This window comes from Ochotona princeps, chromosome 19 (genome assembly GCF_030435755.1).
Source record: "Ochotona princeps isolate mOchPri1 chromosome 19, mOchPri1.hap1, whole genome shotgun sequence".
Taxonomy (NCBI): Eukaryota; Metazoa; Chordata; class Mammalia; order Lagomorpha; family Ochotonidae; genus Ochotona; species Ochotona princeps.
Window position 1 is genome coordinate 36,689,291 of NC_080850.1, and position 17,045 is coordinate 36,706,335.

A 17,045-nucleotide genomic window follows, 5' to 3' on the forward strand; every position below is an offset into this window, starting at 1 on the left:
ACTTGTGTGAGCAGGCCCTTTGCTCAGCCATTCTGTCCACCACACTGACCCAGGGGCTGCCCTGAATGTAGAAGCGCAGGGGCTTCTGGGCCCACTCTCCTGCCTGGCCAAGGCCCACCTGGGCTGCTGCCACCACAGCGGGCACTCCAGGCCCGAGGGTACTGCCTCCAGCCACGGGCCTCGTCCCGAGCCAGGTCCCGCTGGTCGAAACTCTTGTTGATGGCTAGCGCCTGGCACAGCATGGAGGGGCCACTGATGTGACAGTTTCCTAGGCTCTGGGATTCCCCTAACCCCTCCTCGTATCCTCCCCTCATGGTGGATTCCTCCACCTTGTTGTAGTATTACAGTTCAAATTCAGTCAAGATTCTTTCATTGCAAGCATCTACCAAGCATAAAGTCCGGCATCTTATTGTCCAGGTAAGTTCATCGGTTTCTTGGGGAGACCATCTCTGGCAGAACTGACAGAATATCATCCTGATCAATTAAAAACTACAACATAACATCAACAATTTACAACATTATGGAATTATTTGACATGGTATTGAGTAACCAATGTTAAAAAATGCAAGTTCTTAACCATATCCTGTGACTACTTATTGACATTTCAATTTTAGTTTATACACAACCGGCTTCTATACACCTTAAAATGGCAATAGGGTAATATTCAGCTGTGTCGTGTCTATTTTCATTTTAGTATTTAGCAGTTTATAGTGTTAAATTTTGCTGAACTTGGCAGATTTTAGGATAGTCTAAATCGGCTTATAACTCTCACAAGGCATATGTCAACAGTTGAGGTGCAGGGTCTGGCGCAGTAGCCTAGCGGCTAAAGTCCTCATCTTGAGTGCGCCGGGAACCCGTATGGGCAGCTTCACTTCCCATCCAGCTCCCTGCTTGCGGCCTGGGAAAGCAGTCAAGGACGGCCCAGTGTTTTGGGACCCTGCACCCGCGTGGGAGACCTGGAGGAAGTTCCAGGGTCCTGGCTCTGGACTGGCACAGCACTGGCTTTTGCACTCACTTGGGGAGTGAATCATCGGACGGAAGATCTTTCTATTTCTCCGTCTCTGTATATCTGACTTTGTAATAAAAATAAATGAATCTTAAAAAAAAACAGGTGAGGTGCAGACCCTGTGAGACCTGTCTGCCCAAGTGATATGGGGGAGAAGGATCTAGAAGCATCAGTGAGGAGTACCAAGGACACTGTTCCCTCTTTGTGCCCACTGAGCTGAGGGTGGGATAGACTGGTGTTTACCAGGTGCTGGGGCAGCTGCTGCATGGTGACCCCAAGGCTGGGGAGGCACCCCCGCAGCTTCACTGTCACTTATGGCTAGGAGGGACCTGCCTAGCTTAGCTCAGAAGCCCATGGCCAGTGCTCGGGAGCTGAGCTGCTGGTTTCCTTGGGATTCTTTTGCCAGGTTCTGTTTGGTCACTTGTTTCTCACAGGTTAGTAGGACCAAAGGTTGTCAGGAGGTGGGCCCTGGCGTGGGCACAGGGGCCTCTCGAAGCTGTGTGGAGTTCAAACTAACCCTTCTCAGACAGGCTGCTTCCTGTGACCACAAAGCACTCAGTGACAGAAGCAGCTTTGCTCCCGATTCTGGGGGCAGTGTGTAACCGCTGTTGTCTTAGGTTCCAGGGGAAGTGTGGCCAGGCTTGCCCTGGACCTGCAGCGGACATGCCGGGCATGCTGCTTCTGTGGTTGGCTGGCCCCGTAGGAGCCTGGCTTGCCTTCCACCCTGACAGCCCTTGGGGAGGAATCCGTGCTTGGGACGGGCAGGTAAGAATGCACTGTGGGGCCTGCTCTGGCCGACTTCTGGAAGGCGAGGCACTCAGCGCCCAGGTGGGAGGCCTGTCCAGGTGTGGGAGGCCTACTGGGGAGGGAAGCCTTGTTTGGCCAAGGGCTGTCTGGAAATTCACGCCAGTCCTGGGCCTGTACAGAATCACCAACTTGGCAATGAGACTGCCATGGGGCTACCAGGCTCTGAGTGCCTGCCACCACCATGGCAGGGCGAACCATAATTAGCCTGAAGCCCCCTGCCCCAAACTGCAGGGCAGGTCTGTCAATCTCGAGCTCCCTCTCCAGGAGGTCAGATGTTAGGGAGAGTGAAGCCCAGGGCTCAGCTCAGTAAGACTCCACAGGGGCCTGGCTTCTAGCCCTCTTCAGGGCTATTGTGGAAATTGTGCAAGGAGATGATGTGCTGTTACATGGAAGTCAAAGCTGCACAGCAGGGAGAAGTGCCTTCCTCCAGGGGCTCTGGGGGGGTGGGGGCTGCAGTAGCCTGAGGGGAGGGGGGACAGTCAACTGCCTTTTATGATTTCACAACTTCTCAAACACCTATAATCCTAGACACAAGCGCCTTTTACATCGTGTGTTTTATTGCTGACCCAGCTCTTTGGCAGTTACATGCCGAGTGATTTTAATGAACGTAAGACCCCAGGGAGTTCACGCTGCACTTGACAATCTCTGAGCACTGATCAATGTTCTTCTTGATCCTGTAGAATTTCTCCACATATTCAGAACGTCCTAGAAGCTCCACGAAGTCTTCATCATGAGTGATAACCAGAAGCTGGAAGTTTCGCTGCTGTGAACGACTTTTTATTATTCTGAAAAAAGGTGTATTTAGAATATTTTATTATCCAAGAACATAATCCTTTCTTTTGCACAGGCCACTGCAAACCCTGCCAGTACATGTGTCTATGTGTGGGACAGACAACCTGGTTTTTCCTGTCCGCCTGGCCACCCTGCAGGAAGTGGGCGGGGGGCGGTGGCCTGCGCCTGGCTTCGCACAGCTGACAACACACTCTCCACTCCACAAGCTCGGAGGTTCTCACTCCATTTCCTTGACATCTACACTGCGCAGCCTGAGGAGCTGACCAGTCCCTCAGCAGGGGTTTTCCTGACCTGTTACTAGTTTTCTGCAGAAGAAAACTCTTCCAATAACAGATAGTCCAGGTCGGGGGAATACCGCCGCCTTCCTCGGAGCTGGTGTCACTGCTGTGACACCTAGGGGCCCCAAGTGGGTGGAGGGGGTGCATTTCTGCTCAGCAGCTAGCTAGCTGCTAGGGGAACCCGAAAAACTTAACTCCTTGTTGCCATCTGGCCTGGAGCTGGCTGCACTGAAGCCACCCAGGCTTGGCGGCTCACCCTGGTGGATAGTGGCCGTGTGCTGGGAGATGGGAACCACTGCCCTGTGCATTCTGGGAGCCAGGAGCTGCCACATGGCTCCTCATTCCAGGGAAAGGCCTTTCTTGTGCCAGTACAGCCAAGAAACACAGTGCCCAGCAGCAGGGAGTGTGCAAAGTCACCTGCTCCAACCTGCTGCTGAGTGGGAGTTCTGTCCTCCCAGCTTTCACGTGAACAGGGGGCGAAACAGCCCCACCCCGACCCACTACGGATGCCTCGGAGGGCACGCTACTGTCTTCATGGCCATGTGGTTCCACTGTTGGTTTTTCAGGTAAACCAGAGCCAGGTGCCTCTTAGCCATGACTTTGACTGCAAGCAGTTGGGAACCACGGGACCTATCTGTGTCTGCTGGCTAGCATCTCATTCCTTTGCTGTCTCAAGGTGAAGCCCAGGGCCTAGCCCCGACCACCCTGCGGGGCAGGACACTTACTCCACCAGTGCATGTGCCAGAGACTCGATGTTCTCTCGGTCCAGATTTGTCGTGGGCTCATCCAAAGCAAGAATGCCGCAGTTAAGGCAGAAGGTTTCAGCCAGGGCCAGGCGAATGATGAGTGAGGCTAAGACCTGAAAAAGCACTACATGAGCTGGATATCCAGGTCACCTCCTCCCCCCTGCAGGCAGCATGCGGACCAGAGGGGTGGACAGAGATGCGGGGGGCACTGATGGGCGCCACTGGCATTTGGGGGCACCCTACCCTGTGGCCCCTCTAGAGAGGCGCCCCCACTAGGCCTCAACAGCATGCTTGAGTGCACTGGCAGACAAGGTAAGAGCTCAGCAATAGCGGGTCCTAGGTTGGAGTGGCCGGCAGTGCGCTCTGCTGCCTGCTCAGCTGCAGCTAACTGAGGGACAGGGCACGCGAGGGGCACTTGCATGAGTAACAAAGCTAGGGCTAATGTCCTGACAGATAGTCACTGAGGAAGACCCGGGAGGCACAGGCCGTGCATAATTTGGGGAGTACAGTCCTGCTCCCTGCTGACTGGAGTGTGGGAGAGCCCCCCCTTCCAGAATGAAAGGGCCTCAGTGCTAAGATCCTTGCTAAGCCTGTGGGCCCCGCTGGCCTCTAGGGTGCAGCGGAATGGGAGCTCCCCTGTCCCACGACCCCAACGAGGCGATCCCTGCTCATTTCCTTCCCTTAATAGCTGCAGAAGCCTACTTTGGCTCAGGAAGTACTTGGAATTCCAAGATACCATGCTAAAACTGTGTTCTCATTATTACTGCCAAAGCAAGCAGTGGTATTGATTACAGGTCACAAATTTGTCATTTTTACAGGTTTGGATTTAGATAGTAATCTGCAGATGCCTTAAAGCTTGTCTGCGCTGACCACATAAGCAGAAACTGGAAACTGAGACCACACAGGTAATGCAAGTCCCCCATCCTAGAGGTAATGGTGCTTAGTGTCGCAGGGTGCCCCCCAGTGTGGTCAGCAGGACCCTGCATGCTCTCCGGGATATGGGGACCACTGCCTTGGCCCTGAGATGGGCCTCCTCGTCCCCCCACCCTGTGCTACAGCGCCCCGGGCCGAGCAGCTGGCACACTGTTCTCCAGGCGAGGCAGCTCCCAGGGTACCTGCCTTCTGCCCAGCACTGCATCGTCCACGCATGTCCAAGGCCGTGTCCCCCTTCAGCATCACCACACGGTAATTGTAATTCCGCCTTTTATCCGAAGCTGAGACGTTTTCATCAGCATCAGACCGAATTTCTATATATTCAATATCTGACACAGAAAGATGATTTCAGAAGAACTGACAGGCTGAGATTTCTTCATTTAGGGGGTGCCCATTTCCATGCCTGGGAGGCCTTGGGGACCTGGCCAGAAGTGACCAAGATGCCCCCAGCAAGCCTCACTAGGGCTGTCCTAGTTCCCCTGGCAGGGCCTCCTCTTCCTGCGCGGGGTGGAGGGGGGGGGAGGGCGCATCCCTGTCAGCACTACACAGTGTAGTTCAGGCTCAGGTCTACCACAGGGTAACAAGAACAGAAAATATTTTCTTTCTTTTTAGAGATTTATTTATTTGATTACAAAGTCAGATATACAAAGAGAGACAGAGCGGAAGATTCTCTGTCCAATGATTCACTCCCCAAGTGAGCCGCAACAGCCAGTGCATGCCGGTGCACGCCGATCCGAAGCTGGGAACCTGGAACCTCTTCCAGGTCTCCCACGTGGGTGCAAGGTCCCAATGCATTGGGCCATCCTCGACTGCTTTCCCAGGCCACAAGCAGGGAGATGGATGGGAAGTGGAGCTGCCGGGATTAGAACCGGCGCCCATATGGGATCCCGGCGCGTTCAAGGCGAGGACTTTAGCCACTAGGCCACGCCACCGGGCCCTTCAGCAGCCCTTTCTTAAAACCTCTTCCCATCCAGCTCCCTGCTTGTGGCCTGGGAAAGCAGTCGAGGAAGGCCTTAAGCTTTGGGACTCTGCACCCGTGTGGGAGACCCGGAAGGGGTTCCTGGTTCCCAGCTTCGGATTGGCGCAGCACCAGCCGTTGCGGCTCACTTGGGGAGTGAATCATCAGACGGAAGATCTTCCTCTCTGTATATCTGACTTTGTAATAAAATCTTAAAAAAAGGAAAGGGCATTTGGGATGTGCATGGTGGTGTATCATTAAGTCTCAGCCTGTGGTGCTGGCATCCCATATGTGCACCAGTTCTAGCCCCACCTGTTCCACTTCCCATCCAGCTACCGGGGAAAGAATGGAAGACAGCCCAAGTGTTGGGGCCCCTGCACCCACATGGAGACCGGCAGGAAGCTCGTGGCTGAGGCTGGGCCCAGTGCTGGCTTTTGTGGCCATTTGGAGAGTAAAGCGAAAAACAGAAGAAATCTCTTAAAACAGTATTGGGGCTAGACCTGTTCATTACCTTGTCCGCGGTAGGTGCTTCGCCAAAGATCACGAATAATCTTATTGATCTCCTCCATTTTCATACTGTGAAATTTCATTATTGCTCTAGAAAAGGAAGCCATTTATACTTTAATGGAAAAATAACATGAAGTAGTACTTACTAGAATACACATTGCTCTATGTAAGTAATACAGCGACTTTCCCAGGATTTTCAACTCTCAAAGTTGAGTATATAAACAGCAAGAACCAAAAAAATTCATGCTGCACCTATTACTGGAGATCACTGGATACTTTAGTTCTCCAGGGTCCCAGGCCTTCCCTGTCAAATTATTAAAAACAATGGGGGCCCGGCAGCGTGGCCTAGCGGCTAAAGTCCTCACCTTGAATGTGCCGGGATCCCATATGGGTGCCGGTTTAATCCCAGCAGCTTCACTTCCCATCCAGCTCCCTGCCTGTGGCCTGGGAAAGCAGTCGAGGACGGCCCAATGCATTGGGACCCTCACCCGTGTGAGAGACCTGGAGGAAGTTCCTGGCTCCTGGCTCCAGATTGGCGCAGCACCGGCCGTTGCGCTTGGTTGCGAAGTCAATCATCAGACGGAAGATCTTCCTGTCTCTCCTCGTCTCTGTGTATCTGACTTTCCAATAAAAAAATTTTAAAAATACCCCAATGGGAACTTCATAAAACAACTATTTAGTAGATGGGTGTAGTGGATTAAAGGGAAGGGAGCATCAGCCAGGGGAGGGATTTCTGGAAATTGCTACCTTGTTATTCCTCTTCTGTTACCATTCAGGTCCTGTATTTGGAGTGCTGGTTCAGGGGGTGACTTTGGTCTGAGGTCAGGCTGAACCTCACTGTTTTCTTCTGCCTTCCTAACATTCACAATCCTACATCTAAACATGTGTAGTAACTCCTGTTTGGTCTTTCTTAAGGTAGTTTCTAAACACTAAAAAGCAGAAAAGAAATATTTGTGAAAACAAAAATAGTCTGTCACTTTTCTTCAAAATGCACTTACTCGGGTTCTCTGGAATCGAGCTTGTGAGCCAGTGGATGGGGCAGCTGTGATAAGAACGCACCCCCACCCCCTTCACCACCAGAGGATGTGAGGTGGACGCACGCACTTCCAGCGCAGGCCTCTTATCTGATTCACACAAAAAAAGAAACTGAATGTAATGCTACAACTGCCTCTGCAGAATCATTTCATGATCTTCTGGTTCACCAGCAAAAGAGAAATGACTCACCATAAATATATTTTCAGTATCAGATGAAGGTCTGCGAAGTAATAAAGACAAAAAGCACATGGTCTGCTGCTGGATGAGAATTCAACAAGTCTCCATTTTCTACTAGCTCCATGCATCTCAGGCTAACACTTCACACCTTCCCCTCCGCCCCCGCAAACATTTCTGTCTGAAGAAAAACCACTCGCTCATGCTCTTAGGAGTGAGTTCTGTGAAGCCTGCCTTTCCATAGCTCATGCACCTTGATCCAGATTTGTGGGGGGAGGGGGTAACATCTACTTATCTGAAATGCAGAGAGGGAGACAGACACACATCTTCCATCCACTGGTCACTCCCAGTAGTCAGAACTGCCAGAATTGGGTCAGGGGGAATCCAGGGGCCCGGAACTCCATTCAGTTGGAGTGACAAGAGTTCAAATGCCTGGGCCCCATCTATTCTTTTCCCAGACACATCAGAACCAGCACGAGGAAAGTAGAACAGCTTGGCCTTGACCCATTAACCCATAGGAGATGCCAGCTTACCCTGTGGTGGCACAGTGCCAGACCCAAGTTATTTTTTTTCAAAGTCGTATCAAAGATCAGGAACAGGGTCCAGGGCTGAGGCAGGTTAAGCTGCTGCTAGTGGCATCCCAGGCCAGGCATTTGTGCAAGTCCTGGATGCTTGACTTCCAATTTAGCTCCCTGCTAATGCACCCAGAAAGTCATGGGCCCCTTCACCCACGCGGGACACCCTGATAAAGCTCCAAGCTCCTGGACTGACCTGGCCTAGTCCAGTTACGTTGCAGCCTTTGGTGAATGACCTAGAGGATGGATAATTGCTCTCATTCTCCTTTGCAAAGCTTTCAAATAAATAAAACACGGCCACCATGGTTGGCGGGCTCCAGGGAGGGCAGAGGTGCCTGAGACACACACACAGCGGCTGCCACACTGGCCTCCGATGATGGCTGGACTGCCAGCCCCCAGCTCATGGAACTCACAACAGTCCCAGGGGAAGGGCGGTCACAGACAGTGGCTGCCAATGAGTGCTTACCTGGTGTAAAACACAATATGCTAACTAGTCTACGTGATCGCAGTCCTGTCAATGGGAGTTAAGATGTTATCTCCACTTACCATTAACAAAAGTGAGATCTGATGAAACTAGTAACTTAGAGACAAGTGGCTAAGCTATTGTCAGTTCTTGAAATGATAGTTCAACTAAACAAGCAATCAAAATCCCCTCTTTTAAAGTCACCAGAAATGGCAACTCTTCAAGATATACTACTTTTCCAAGTGTATCAAGTGTTATATGGCACAGAAAAACAGAACTAAAGAGGGGAAAGTACAGGCCTGTTTTGCTTATGAATACTGACACATTCTAAATCAAAACAAATGTCATAGTAAGGATATCAAAAAATACATAACAAAATGTTTATCTCAATAAACAAAAATTATGCATCAGAGAAAATCAGTAACTTTTCCTTCAAAACATTAATGCAATAAATTATCTCAAAAAGCAAAAACAAATGTTCAATAATTTTTAACAGTTCTGAAAACAAAAAAAAAAAAAACACAAAACACCTCTTCGGTTAGTGAAAGCAGAAGGAAGTGTCCTTAATGTGTCTGTCTGACTTTTTTTTTTTTTTTAAAGATTTCATTTTTGTTGGAAAGCCAGATATACAGAGAGGAGAGACAGAGAGGAAGATCTTCCATCCGATGATTCACTCCCCAAGTGAGCTGCAACGGCTGGTGCGCGCCGATCCGGAGCCAGGAACCAGGAACTTCTTCCAGGTCTCCCACACAGGTGCAGGGTCCCAATGCTCTGGGCCGTCCTCGACTGCTTTCCCAGGCCACAAGCAGGGAGCTGGATGGGAAGTGGAGCTGCCGGGATTAGAACCGGCGCCCATATGGGATCCCGGGGCGTTCAAGGCGAGGACTTTTAGCCGCTAGGCCATGCCGCCGGGCCCGTGTCTGAGTCCTACACACACACAGCAGCAGGCAGCACCTCTCCTACGGGGAGGGACAGGGCCACACAGGTGCCGCCTCTGCCAGCTGTTCTACAAGCCTGCCAGGGCTGCAGGGGATGAAGCTCCACACTGAGAAAACGCAAAGTAAAGTTTTTCAAATTACATACACATTTTCTAGTAGCAAACTCCAATGGGAAGCACAACAGAAAAAATGATTCTACTCAACAGAAACTTTAGATTACAAAAACTATTAAGTTGTAACACTTTATATAACAGTTTTGGACATGAATAAATTAAAAACTTAGTGAACACAAAATACAGAACTCTGTACCTGCCTGTTACACTTGAAACCAAATGGAAAGATTTCCAATGGGTTGGAAAGGAGAGAACAATTAACTGTCACTATTCTTTATAAAATTCCAAATGAATGAAGAGGATTCAAAGTTGAACATAAGGAAAGTATGTAAATCACAAGGGAACATTTTCAGTTTAGAGTTAAGGAATAGAAAAAAAACTATAAATAAAAATACCAAAGACTGACAAAATATGAAAATGACACCAAATGACAAATGACACCAAAAGGACAAATGACACACTGGGAGTGGGTAGTTGTAATATGCTTGAAAAGGATTATTATCTAGAATCTGTAAGAAATCAGCACATACCACCAAGACAAGTTAGTGGAAAAAGTGGCAGTCAGAAATGAACAGGCAATTCTGAGAAGAAATACAGCCAACAGATGCACCAACTCGTTAGTAAACTGGGAGGGATACATTACAGCATTACAGAGGGAGCAGTCTCGCACAACACAGGGCCAAAATGTATATCTCTATACACTACTACTGGTGCAAACCAATTTTCTATTTTTGTTTTAAATATTTATCTGAAAGGTAGCAATACAGAGGAGAGAAAACACACGTGAGCATACACTTGCATCCCCAATGGCGTCAAAGGTAAAAGCCAGGAGCTTCACCCAGGGACCCAAGCCCTTGGACCAAATACCCTACTTTCCCAGGTGCATCAGCAGAGGGCTGGATTACAACTGGAGCAGCAGTTTTACCCGATACACCACAGCATCAGCTGTGGATGGCACTATGGCATGAATCAGTTAAAAACACACATCCCCTTCTGACCCAGGAGCTCTCTAAGCTGCTACCTTTATGGTGCATCTGCACAAGTGTGCAGACACACACTGCAGCATAAGCTTACAAGCAAGCCTGTGAATGCTTCCTACTGTGTCAGCCATGGCTAATAAAGTAGGAAAACTCATGTCACAGATTATGCAGGTACTGATAATATAGAAAGGCTTACATGTTAACATGAAAGTTTCAGCACGTGTTGAGGGGAAAAGAAAAAGAAAAATCCCTATGAGGTGGTCCCATTCGCATGAAAGCAGAGAGCTCTGCGTGCACTGCATGTACAGGCACCTGGCAGGACAGGAAAACATGCCACTGATGGAGTACCAAGTGCACAGTACCTGCTGGGTGCTGCCATGGATGAACTGAAGCCACCTGCAGTGAGCTAACAATCATGAAACATGGGGAAGCATGAATTATGTGTAATACAAGGTTGAGTGAGCTAAATGGTACAAATTATTATGCAGTATAATGGAAGGAAAAATACATCTGGGAAGAAATTCTTCAATGTGACACTGCAAGGAGAAAATAGGAAAATATGTCTTAAGGGAGCAAAACTGTTCAATTCACTTAGAGCAAGAGATGAAATGAGGGAAAACAAAGATGGACACTGTTTCTAAAATCAGAAGGGAAGAGGGCCAACAGAGGCCACCACCTGCACTCCCTTCTCTAGCTTCCTTCATGCACACACTGAATGTAGTAACACTCCAGCATGCACTGAGCTGCCGATTCCCGGCTCTGGCCTGGGTTAGCCTTGGCTGTTGCAGACATGCTGGGAGTGAACCTATAGTCTGCTGGGCTGCCTTTCAAATAAAACAGCAGAGTAGCAGCAATAACGCAGGAGCAGGTCCTCCCTGAGTGGAATCTAGTGAGGGCAAACAGAGCCTGGCTACAGCATCAGCCCACAACCTGCTGCAATGAGCGGGTTGTTACACACACAGAGCAGCGCTGGGAAGCTTTGCTTTCTTTGTGAAAACTGCTTCTGCTCATAAAAGAACCTCAAAATTTTAAGAAAATCGGGCCTACAAATTAGTTTATATTTAACTACTCAGAGTTTGAAAGATTCCCTTAGAATTTCAGTAGCAAGGGCAGCCATTTGATCTGGCAGCAGAGATGCCAGCTGGGACACCTGTATCCTTTAGCGGGATCTGGGCTGAAGTCTGGTTCTGCTCCCAATCCCAGTTTCCTACTAACATACAGCACCCTGGGTCATAGGAAATGACGGATCATACATCTGCATCCTTACTACTGTGTGTGAGAACCTGAGTTCTCAGTTCCTGTGCTTGGCCAGGCCAGTCCTAGCCACACTGGCAGCCAGGGAGTGAACCAACATAATAGGAGATCTCTGTCTTTCTCTCTCAAATAAACAAACAAAATCTAAAAAATCTGTGGTAACACTCTATTTTATTCAAGAAGATAAATTATGACTTCCATGGCTAACTCTGGTGTGCACCACGGAAGACTATGGACATGAGTCTCACTGACGACAAGGATCTAACATATTTCCTGACGAAAAAGACCTGCAAGACCAGAAAGACAAAGACTGGTACCACTGAAACCATCTACATGGCATTGTAACACTGCAGGTCATTGGACATCTGCTCAAAGATTTATTTAGGGGTCTTAATACTCTGGGCCATCCTCTGCTGCTTTTCCAGGGAGCCTAATCAGAAGTGAAACAGTTGCGACTTAAAGTAGCACCCATAATGGGATGCCAGCATTGTGGGTGGCTCCGTAAAACGAATCTTTAAAATATTAAAATAAAGAAAACCTGTGAACCTTTGTGCTACCCTCTGCCTAGCATGCCTGGCTTCTAACGTGATGTCACTACAGAAGCAACACCACAGGCCTCCCCATAATAACTTGGGCTCCTGCTGCCACTCTGAGGGCCACTTTTCTAGCCCATCTTGGGAGTTGGCCACTCCCATGGGAACTACATGCTTGCAATGCAGCCATCAGCATGTATCTGAGGGGCTGAGAAAATACCGCTCACACAGATCAAACCCTCCCTTTCTAAAAGACTTCAGCTCTTGTTTTTCTTACCATCACATGAAAATCTGTACTTAAAAGTGCTCACAAGAGGGTGACTCTGAATTGAGACTTCCCCAAACCCCAACTATTTCACTGGATAAAACACTAGGGGGAATGGCCAAATAGCTATATGTAATTTTTACCTAATAAACATTGGTTCATAAAAACAATTAACGAAAACTAAACATGTTGGGAAAAATATTTTCCCAATATTGGACAAGCATTCTCATGCTCTTCCTACGAGAAATGCCAGTGGTATTGAATAATGACAGGTACGTTGTTGAAAACAGGCCGTGACCACCGTGAGTGGCCATATTACCATCACGACATTGGGTACCCATCCTCCTGCCCTGGCACCTAGCACCATGGAGACCTGGGGAAGACCTGGCAGAAGCGACTCCTGAAGGAGCTGAGTGCACCGAGTCCCTGTGCTCGCTCTCCTTCCTGCCTCCCTCAGGCCACAAAAAACAACAAAGTTTCACTAGCCTCAATGCTGAAGTCAAGCAGATACTCCCATCTAGAAATGTTTCCAATGTGGAGTCTGCACACAAGATCAACACCTGCTATGACAACACGTCACAGTCACAAGCATGCACAAACTGAGGAGTTGCTGCCTCTCCCCACACCTAAAATGTATAAAACCCCAGTGCTGTACACCCCAGGTGGCCCTTTCCCTCACATGGGTCACCCTGCCATGTCAAGTGGTCCCAGGATGCCTCCCATCAGGGAGCAGTGCGTCAGACTCTATCTCTCCTCCCCACAGATACCTTCTTCACTGAAATAAAGATCTCCTGTGTGATGGCATCTGCTTTTTTGGGGGGGGGGGGTTGTGGCTAACACCTGTTGCCACCAACAGTGGTTGTCACTGAGCAAAGCTCCATGCCCCTAATTGTCACAGTTTTCCCCATGGAGGCCCTTCCTGCAGGAGACACCACTGGGGATGCCAACCCCATGCCACATCGGGTGTGCCTGGTTTATTTATTTATTTATTTATTTGTTTATATATATATATTTTTTGAATTTCTGAATTATGTGGTACAATTCTGTATAGACTAGGATTTCCCCCAAAACTCCACCCCCCCGATAGATTTTCCCCATTTTACTATAGTGGTATAGTCCTTCATAAGTGTGCCTGGTTTAAAGCCCACATATTCTGTTCCCAATCTGGTTCCTTCCTAATATGCACCCCAGGGGGCAGAAGGTGACAGCTCAGGGATGGGGGTTCCCTGCCACTCACATGAAAATTCAAATTGAGTTCCAGATTCCCAGCTTCAGTATGGCACTGCTCTGGCTACCAGAAGCAAGGGGGGGAAAAAACCAGTGGATAGAACATCTGTCTGTCTCTGCTTTTCACACAAAGGAAATATAAATTAAAAAATGCTTTTCAAAAGTGAACTATTTTTCTAGATAAAGCCCTTGGAGCCATGAGGGCAATTTATAGTTTGTAGACAAATGTGGGAGAAAAGTTACATTTATTTCAGAACAAAATTTTTTTTTACATTCATGCAGTTTCTTCGTAATACATGTTTTTTCCATGGGCTTTCTGAAGACCCTTCATATTAAATAAACGTCCTAAAGCCTCTAACACCACTAAACTAATTTTCCCTAGCCAGACTCTCAGACCACAACTTTTAAAACTCAGGCAATGGCTAACCACTGTAGCAACAGAAAACACTTACTCTCACACCTCCTGGTTCTAACGTGCCCTCGGACACTGCAGGAACCCTGGCTGTGGAGCTAGGCTGTACTCTCAGGCCCCTAACAGTGCTCAGCCAAAACTCCCTGAATGTAGGGCCCAGAGCCCAGAACGGGCCTGACAGCTAGCTGGCTGCCTCATATGCAAAATTGCAAGAGCTACGTATTTCCACTCAATCACACTAAGCATGACCCACTGGGCGAGTTCAATGTCTGGGAAAAAATGAGAGAGCAGCGGGCCCAGAGTAACACATTAGTAACACACTGTGACATCACTTACATCGATCCTGTTAGTTTGGAGTAACAACACTAAGTGATGCATGCTTTTCCCTTCCAACATGCCTCTGACCACTGCCGAAGCTTATACCTAGTGATGTTTTTAGATTACTAATAACAGATGGTAATCAGCTTTTCTTGAAAATGCACTGTTAATTTCCTGTGTTGCCTTAAATAGACAGCAGAATGCAACAATCACACTAACTGCATACTTTATTCTAAGAGGTGAAACATTGAGGGAAATTTCTGGACCTTCTGGTGAGAAGACAAACTTAGGGTTCACATAAGGCCACTGCTTGCAAGCACAAGCCCACAATGATGCAACTTTGGGGGAAATTTTGCTCCACTTTCCTTCTCATTTAGAAGAGTCCATCCAATTACCAGATCAGAGAATTCCGTAAACAGCCTCGCTGTGTCTCCAAGGCCAGCCTCAGTGGCTGGAAAGCACCTTGTCCCTCCACAACCTTTTTTGCCCATGGCTGCCCCCTCAACAAGTGTCTGTGTCCTCACCATGCTCAGTCTGACGCCATGACCAGGACACTTTCCCCAGTGAAATGTCCTTCCTTGTTAAAGACCCAATTCAACAGACTATGGAAAACCTACCCAGGCCTTCCCACCAGTTAGTCAGCAGCTTGGAGGGACAGTGATACACTGCCATCATCCGGAAGTCTGACACCAGAGAATAGAGCAGGAACAGGTGGTGGGGTACAGTGGATTGATCCACTGTAACACTGGCACCCCATAATCAGAGTGTTGATTAAGTTTCTGGCTGCTCTGCTTTCCCATCCACCTTCCTGCTAAGATGGCTCAAGTGTGAGGTCCCTGCACCCAAGGCTGAGAGTCCAGGATGGAGCTCCTGGCTTTGGCCTGGCCAAGACTTGGCTGTTGTGGCCATTGCGGGAGTGAGCCAGTGGATGGCTGATCTCTCTTGCTCTCTCAGAGAGCCAATCTGAAGCCAGGAGCTTCTTCTGAGTCTCCCACATAGGTGTAAGGTCCCAAGGTCAATCTACTGCTTTCTCAGGCCATAAACAGGGAGCAAGATGGGAGGTAGAGCAGACAGGACACAAACCGGCACCCGTATGGGATGCTGGCATTTGCAGTGGAGAATTAGATAGTTGGCCCCTCTGTAATTTTCAAATAAATAAATAAATACATCACTTTTAAAAGTCACAGAAAAGATAAAGAATACCTATTAATCAGTGAGATCAATAATATACCCAAGAATGAGCCCGGCAGCATGGCCTAGTGGCTAAAGTCCTCGCCCATATGGGCGCCGGTTCTAATCCCGGCAGCTCCACCTCCCATCCAGCTCCCTGCTTGTGGCCTGGGAAAGCAGTCGAGAACAGCCCAATGCTTTGGGACCCTGCACCCGCGTGGGAGACCCGGAAGAGGTTCCTGGTTCCCGGCTTCAGATCTGCGCAGCACTGGCCGTTGCGGCTCACTTGGGGAGTGAAACATCGGACGGAAGATCTTCCTCTCTGTCTCTCCCCCTCTCTGTATATCTGACTTTGTAATAAATAAAAAAAAAAATAATATACCCAAGAATGGGCAAAAGATAAGCATTTCACAAGACACAGTGTCATCACTCATTCAAGTGACAGTACCAATACCAATAGAATGAGGGACTGAAAGGCCACCAGTGGGCCACACACACAAAGACATCCACAAAACCAGTGCCAGCCGGGGCAGCAAAGAAAGTGCCTGCCTACTGCTAGTGATGCAGATTAGTAAAGCCATTTTGGAAAACAATTTAACATTGCTTTAGAAAACTGCATGTACCCTGAACCTATTCCTGATTTATAACTATTCTGATGCCACTGGTCCAGAAGATCCAGGGACAGTGTTCCTGGGAGTGAGATTTATATTAGTGAAGGCCCGGGGTAAACGCCAGGGTGCATCTACAGCAGGAGATAGAGTGCCACAGAACTCTGCAGAGTCAGGATGAATGAACGACAGCTGTAAGCACCATGGGCAGATGAAACAGCAAACCTGAGATGACTCCAAATACGACACCAATTTTAAAAGCCCACCAAGAAAAAATAAACACATAACACCATTTTTTAAGAAAGCAAACATCCTTGGCATGGCCCTGGGGAGGAGGGATGGGGGGATGATGGGGAGATAATGTGGAGATCATGGGGGGACGAGGGAAGGGAAGCACACCCAGCAGACACCAATGCATGGAATAGCAGAGTTCTGGGACTGCTGAGAGCAGCAACATGACTTGATTTCAAGATTGCTTTGTTTTATAAATATTGTTTTGCTTTATAAATTATCTTCATAACTTACGCATATGGGTCTGTAGATACATTCTATAGTATAAATAAAATATTCTATTTAATCAGAAAAGTTGGAAAATACGACCGAAACATGCTAAATGGTATTCACTGCACTGGAAGCACATGTCAATCCACTACTTACTGGTCCAGAGTCTTATAATAAATGTCCAGATCCTTGTTCACAAGCTCCGTTGTTCTCATAACAATCATCATCTCTCTATATTTTTCCTCTGCATCTCGAAATTGAGGTTCTCGAAGTTCTTTCTTAAAATGAATAATTTCTTCCTCATAACCCTTCTGCCGCCCTATTGCCAGGCTGTGATTTCTTTTTATGTTTTCTATATTCTCCTCCAACTTCTGATGCTCACTGTTAAAGGGAAAAATAACAAACAAGGACCTCTTTTTAGCTTTTAACAACCTAAAGTGACGAAGTTATAG

The 17,045-nt window shown here is 48.2% G+C and overlaps 1 protein-coding gene across 5 annotated transcripts in view; it reads right to left on the bottom strand.

Annotated features, from left to right (window-relative positions):
• Positions 1–2,324: 2,324 nt before the first annotated feature.
• RAD50 (RAD50 double strand break repair protein) overlaps positions 2,325–17,045 on the bottom strand; it is an 82,514-nt gene continuing 67,793 nt past the window's right edge. For 2 of the 5 annotated variants that reach the window (XM_058677477.1, XM_058677476.1), the window contains 5 exons: positions 16,750–16,974; positions 6,032–6,117; positions 4,749–4,891; positions 3,609–3,742; positions 2,325–2,598 (listed from right to left, as the gene is read on the bottom strand). In XM_058677477.1, the coding sequence (XP_058533460.1) occupies positions 2,412–2,598; positions 3,609–3,742; positions 4,749–4,891; positions 6,032–6,117; positions 16,750–16,974 (775 nt within the window). In that variant the 3' untranslated portion in view covers positions 2,325–2,411. Of the gene's footprint in view, positions 2,599–3,607; positions 3,743–4,744; positions 4,892–6,031; positions 6,118–16,749; positions 16,975–17,045 lie in introns of those variants that run through there. The other 3 variants (XM_058677479.1, XR_009247164.1, XM_058677478.1) reach the window with 3 other exon arrangements.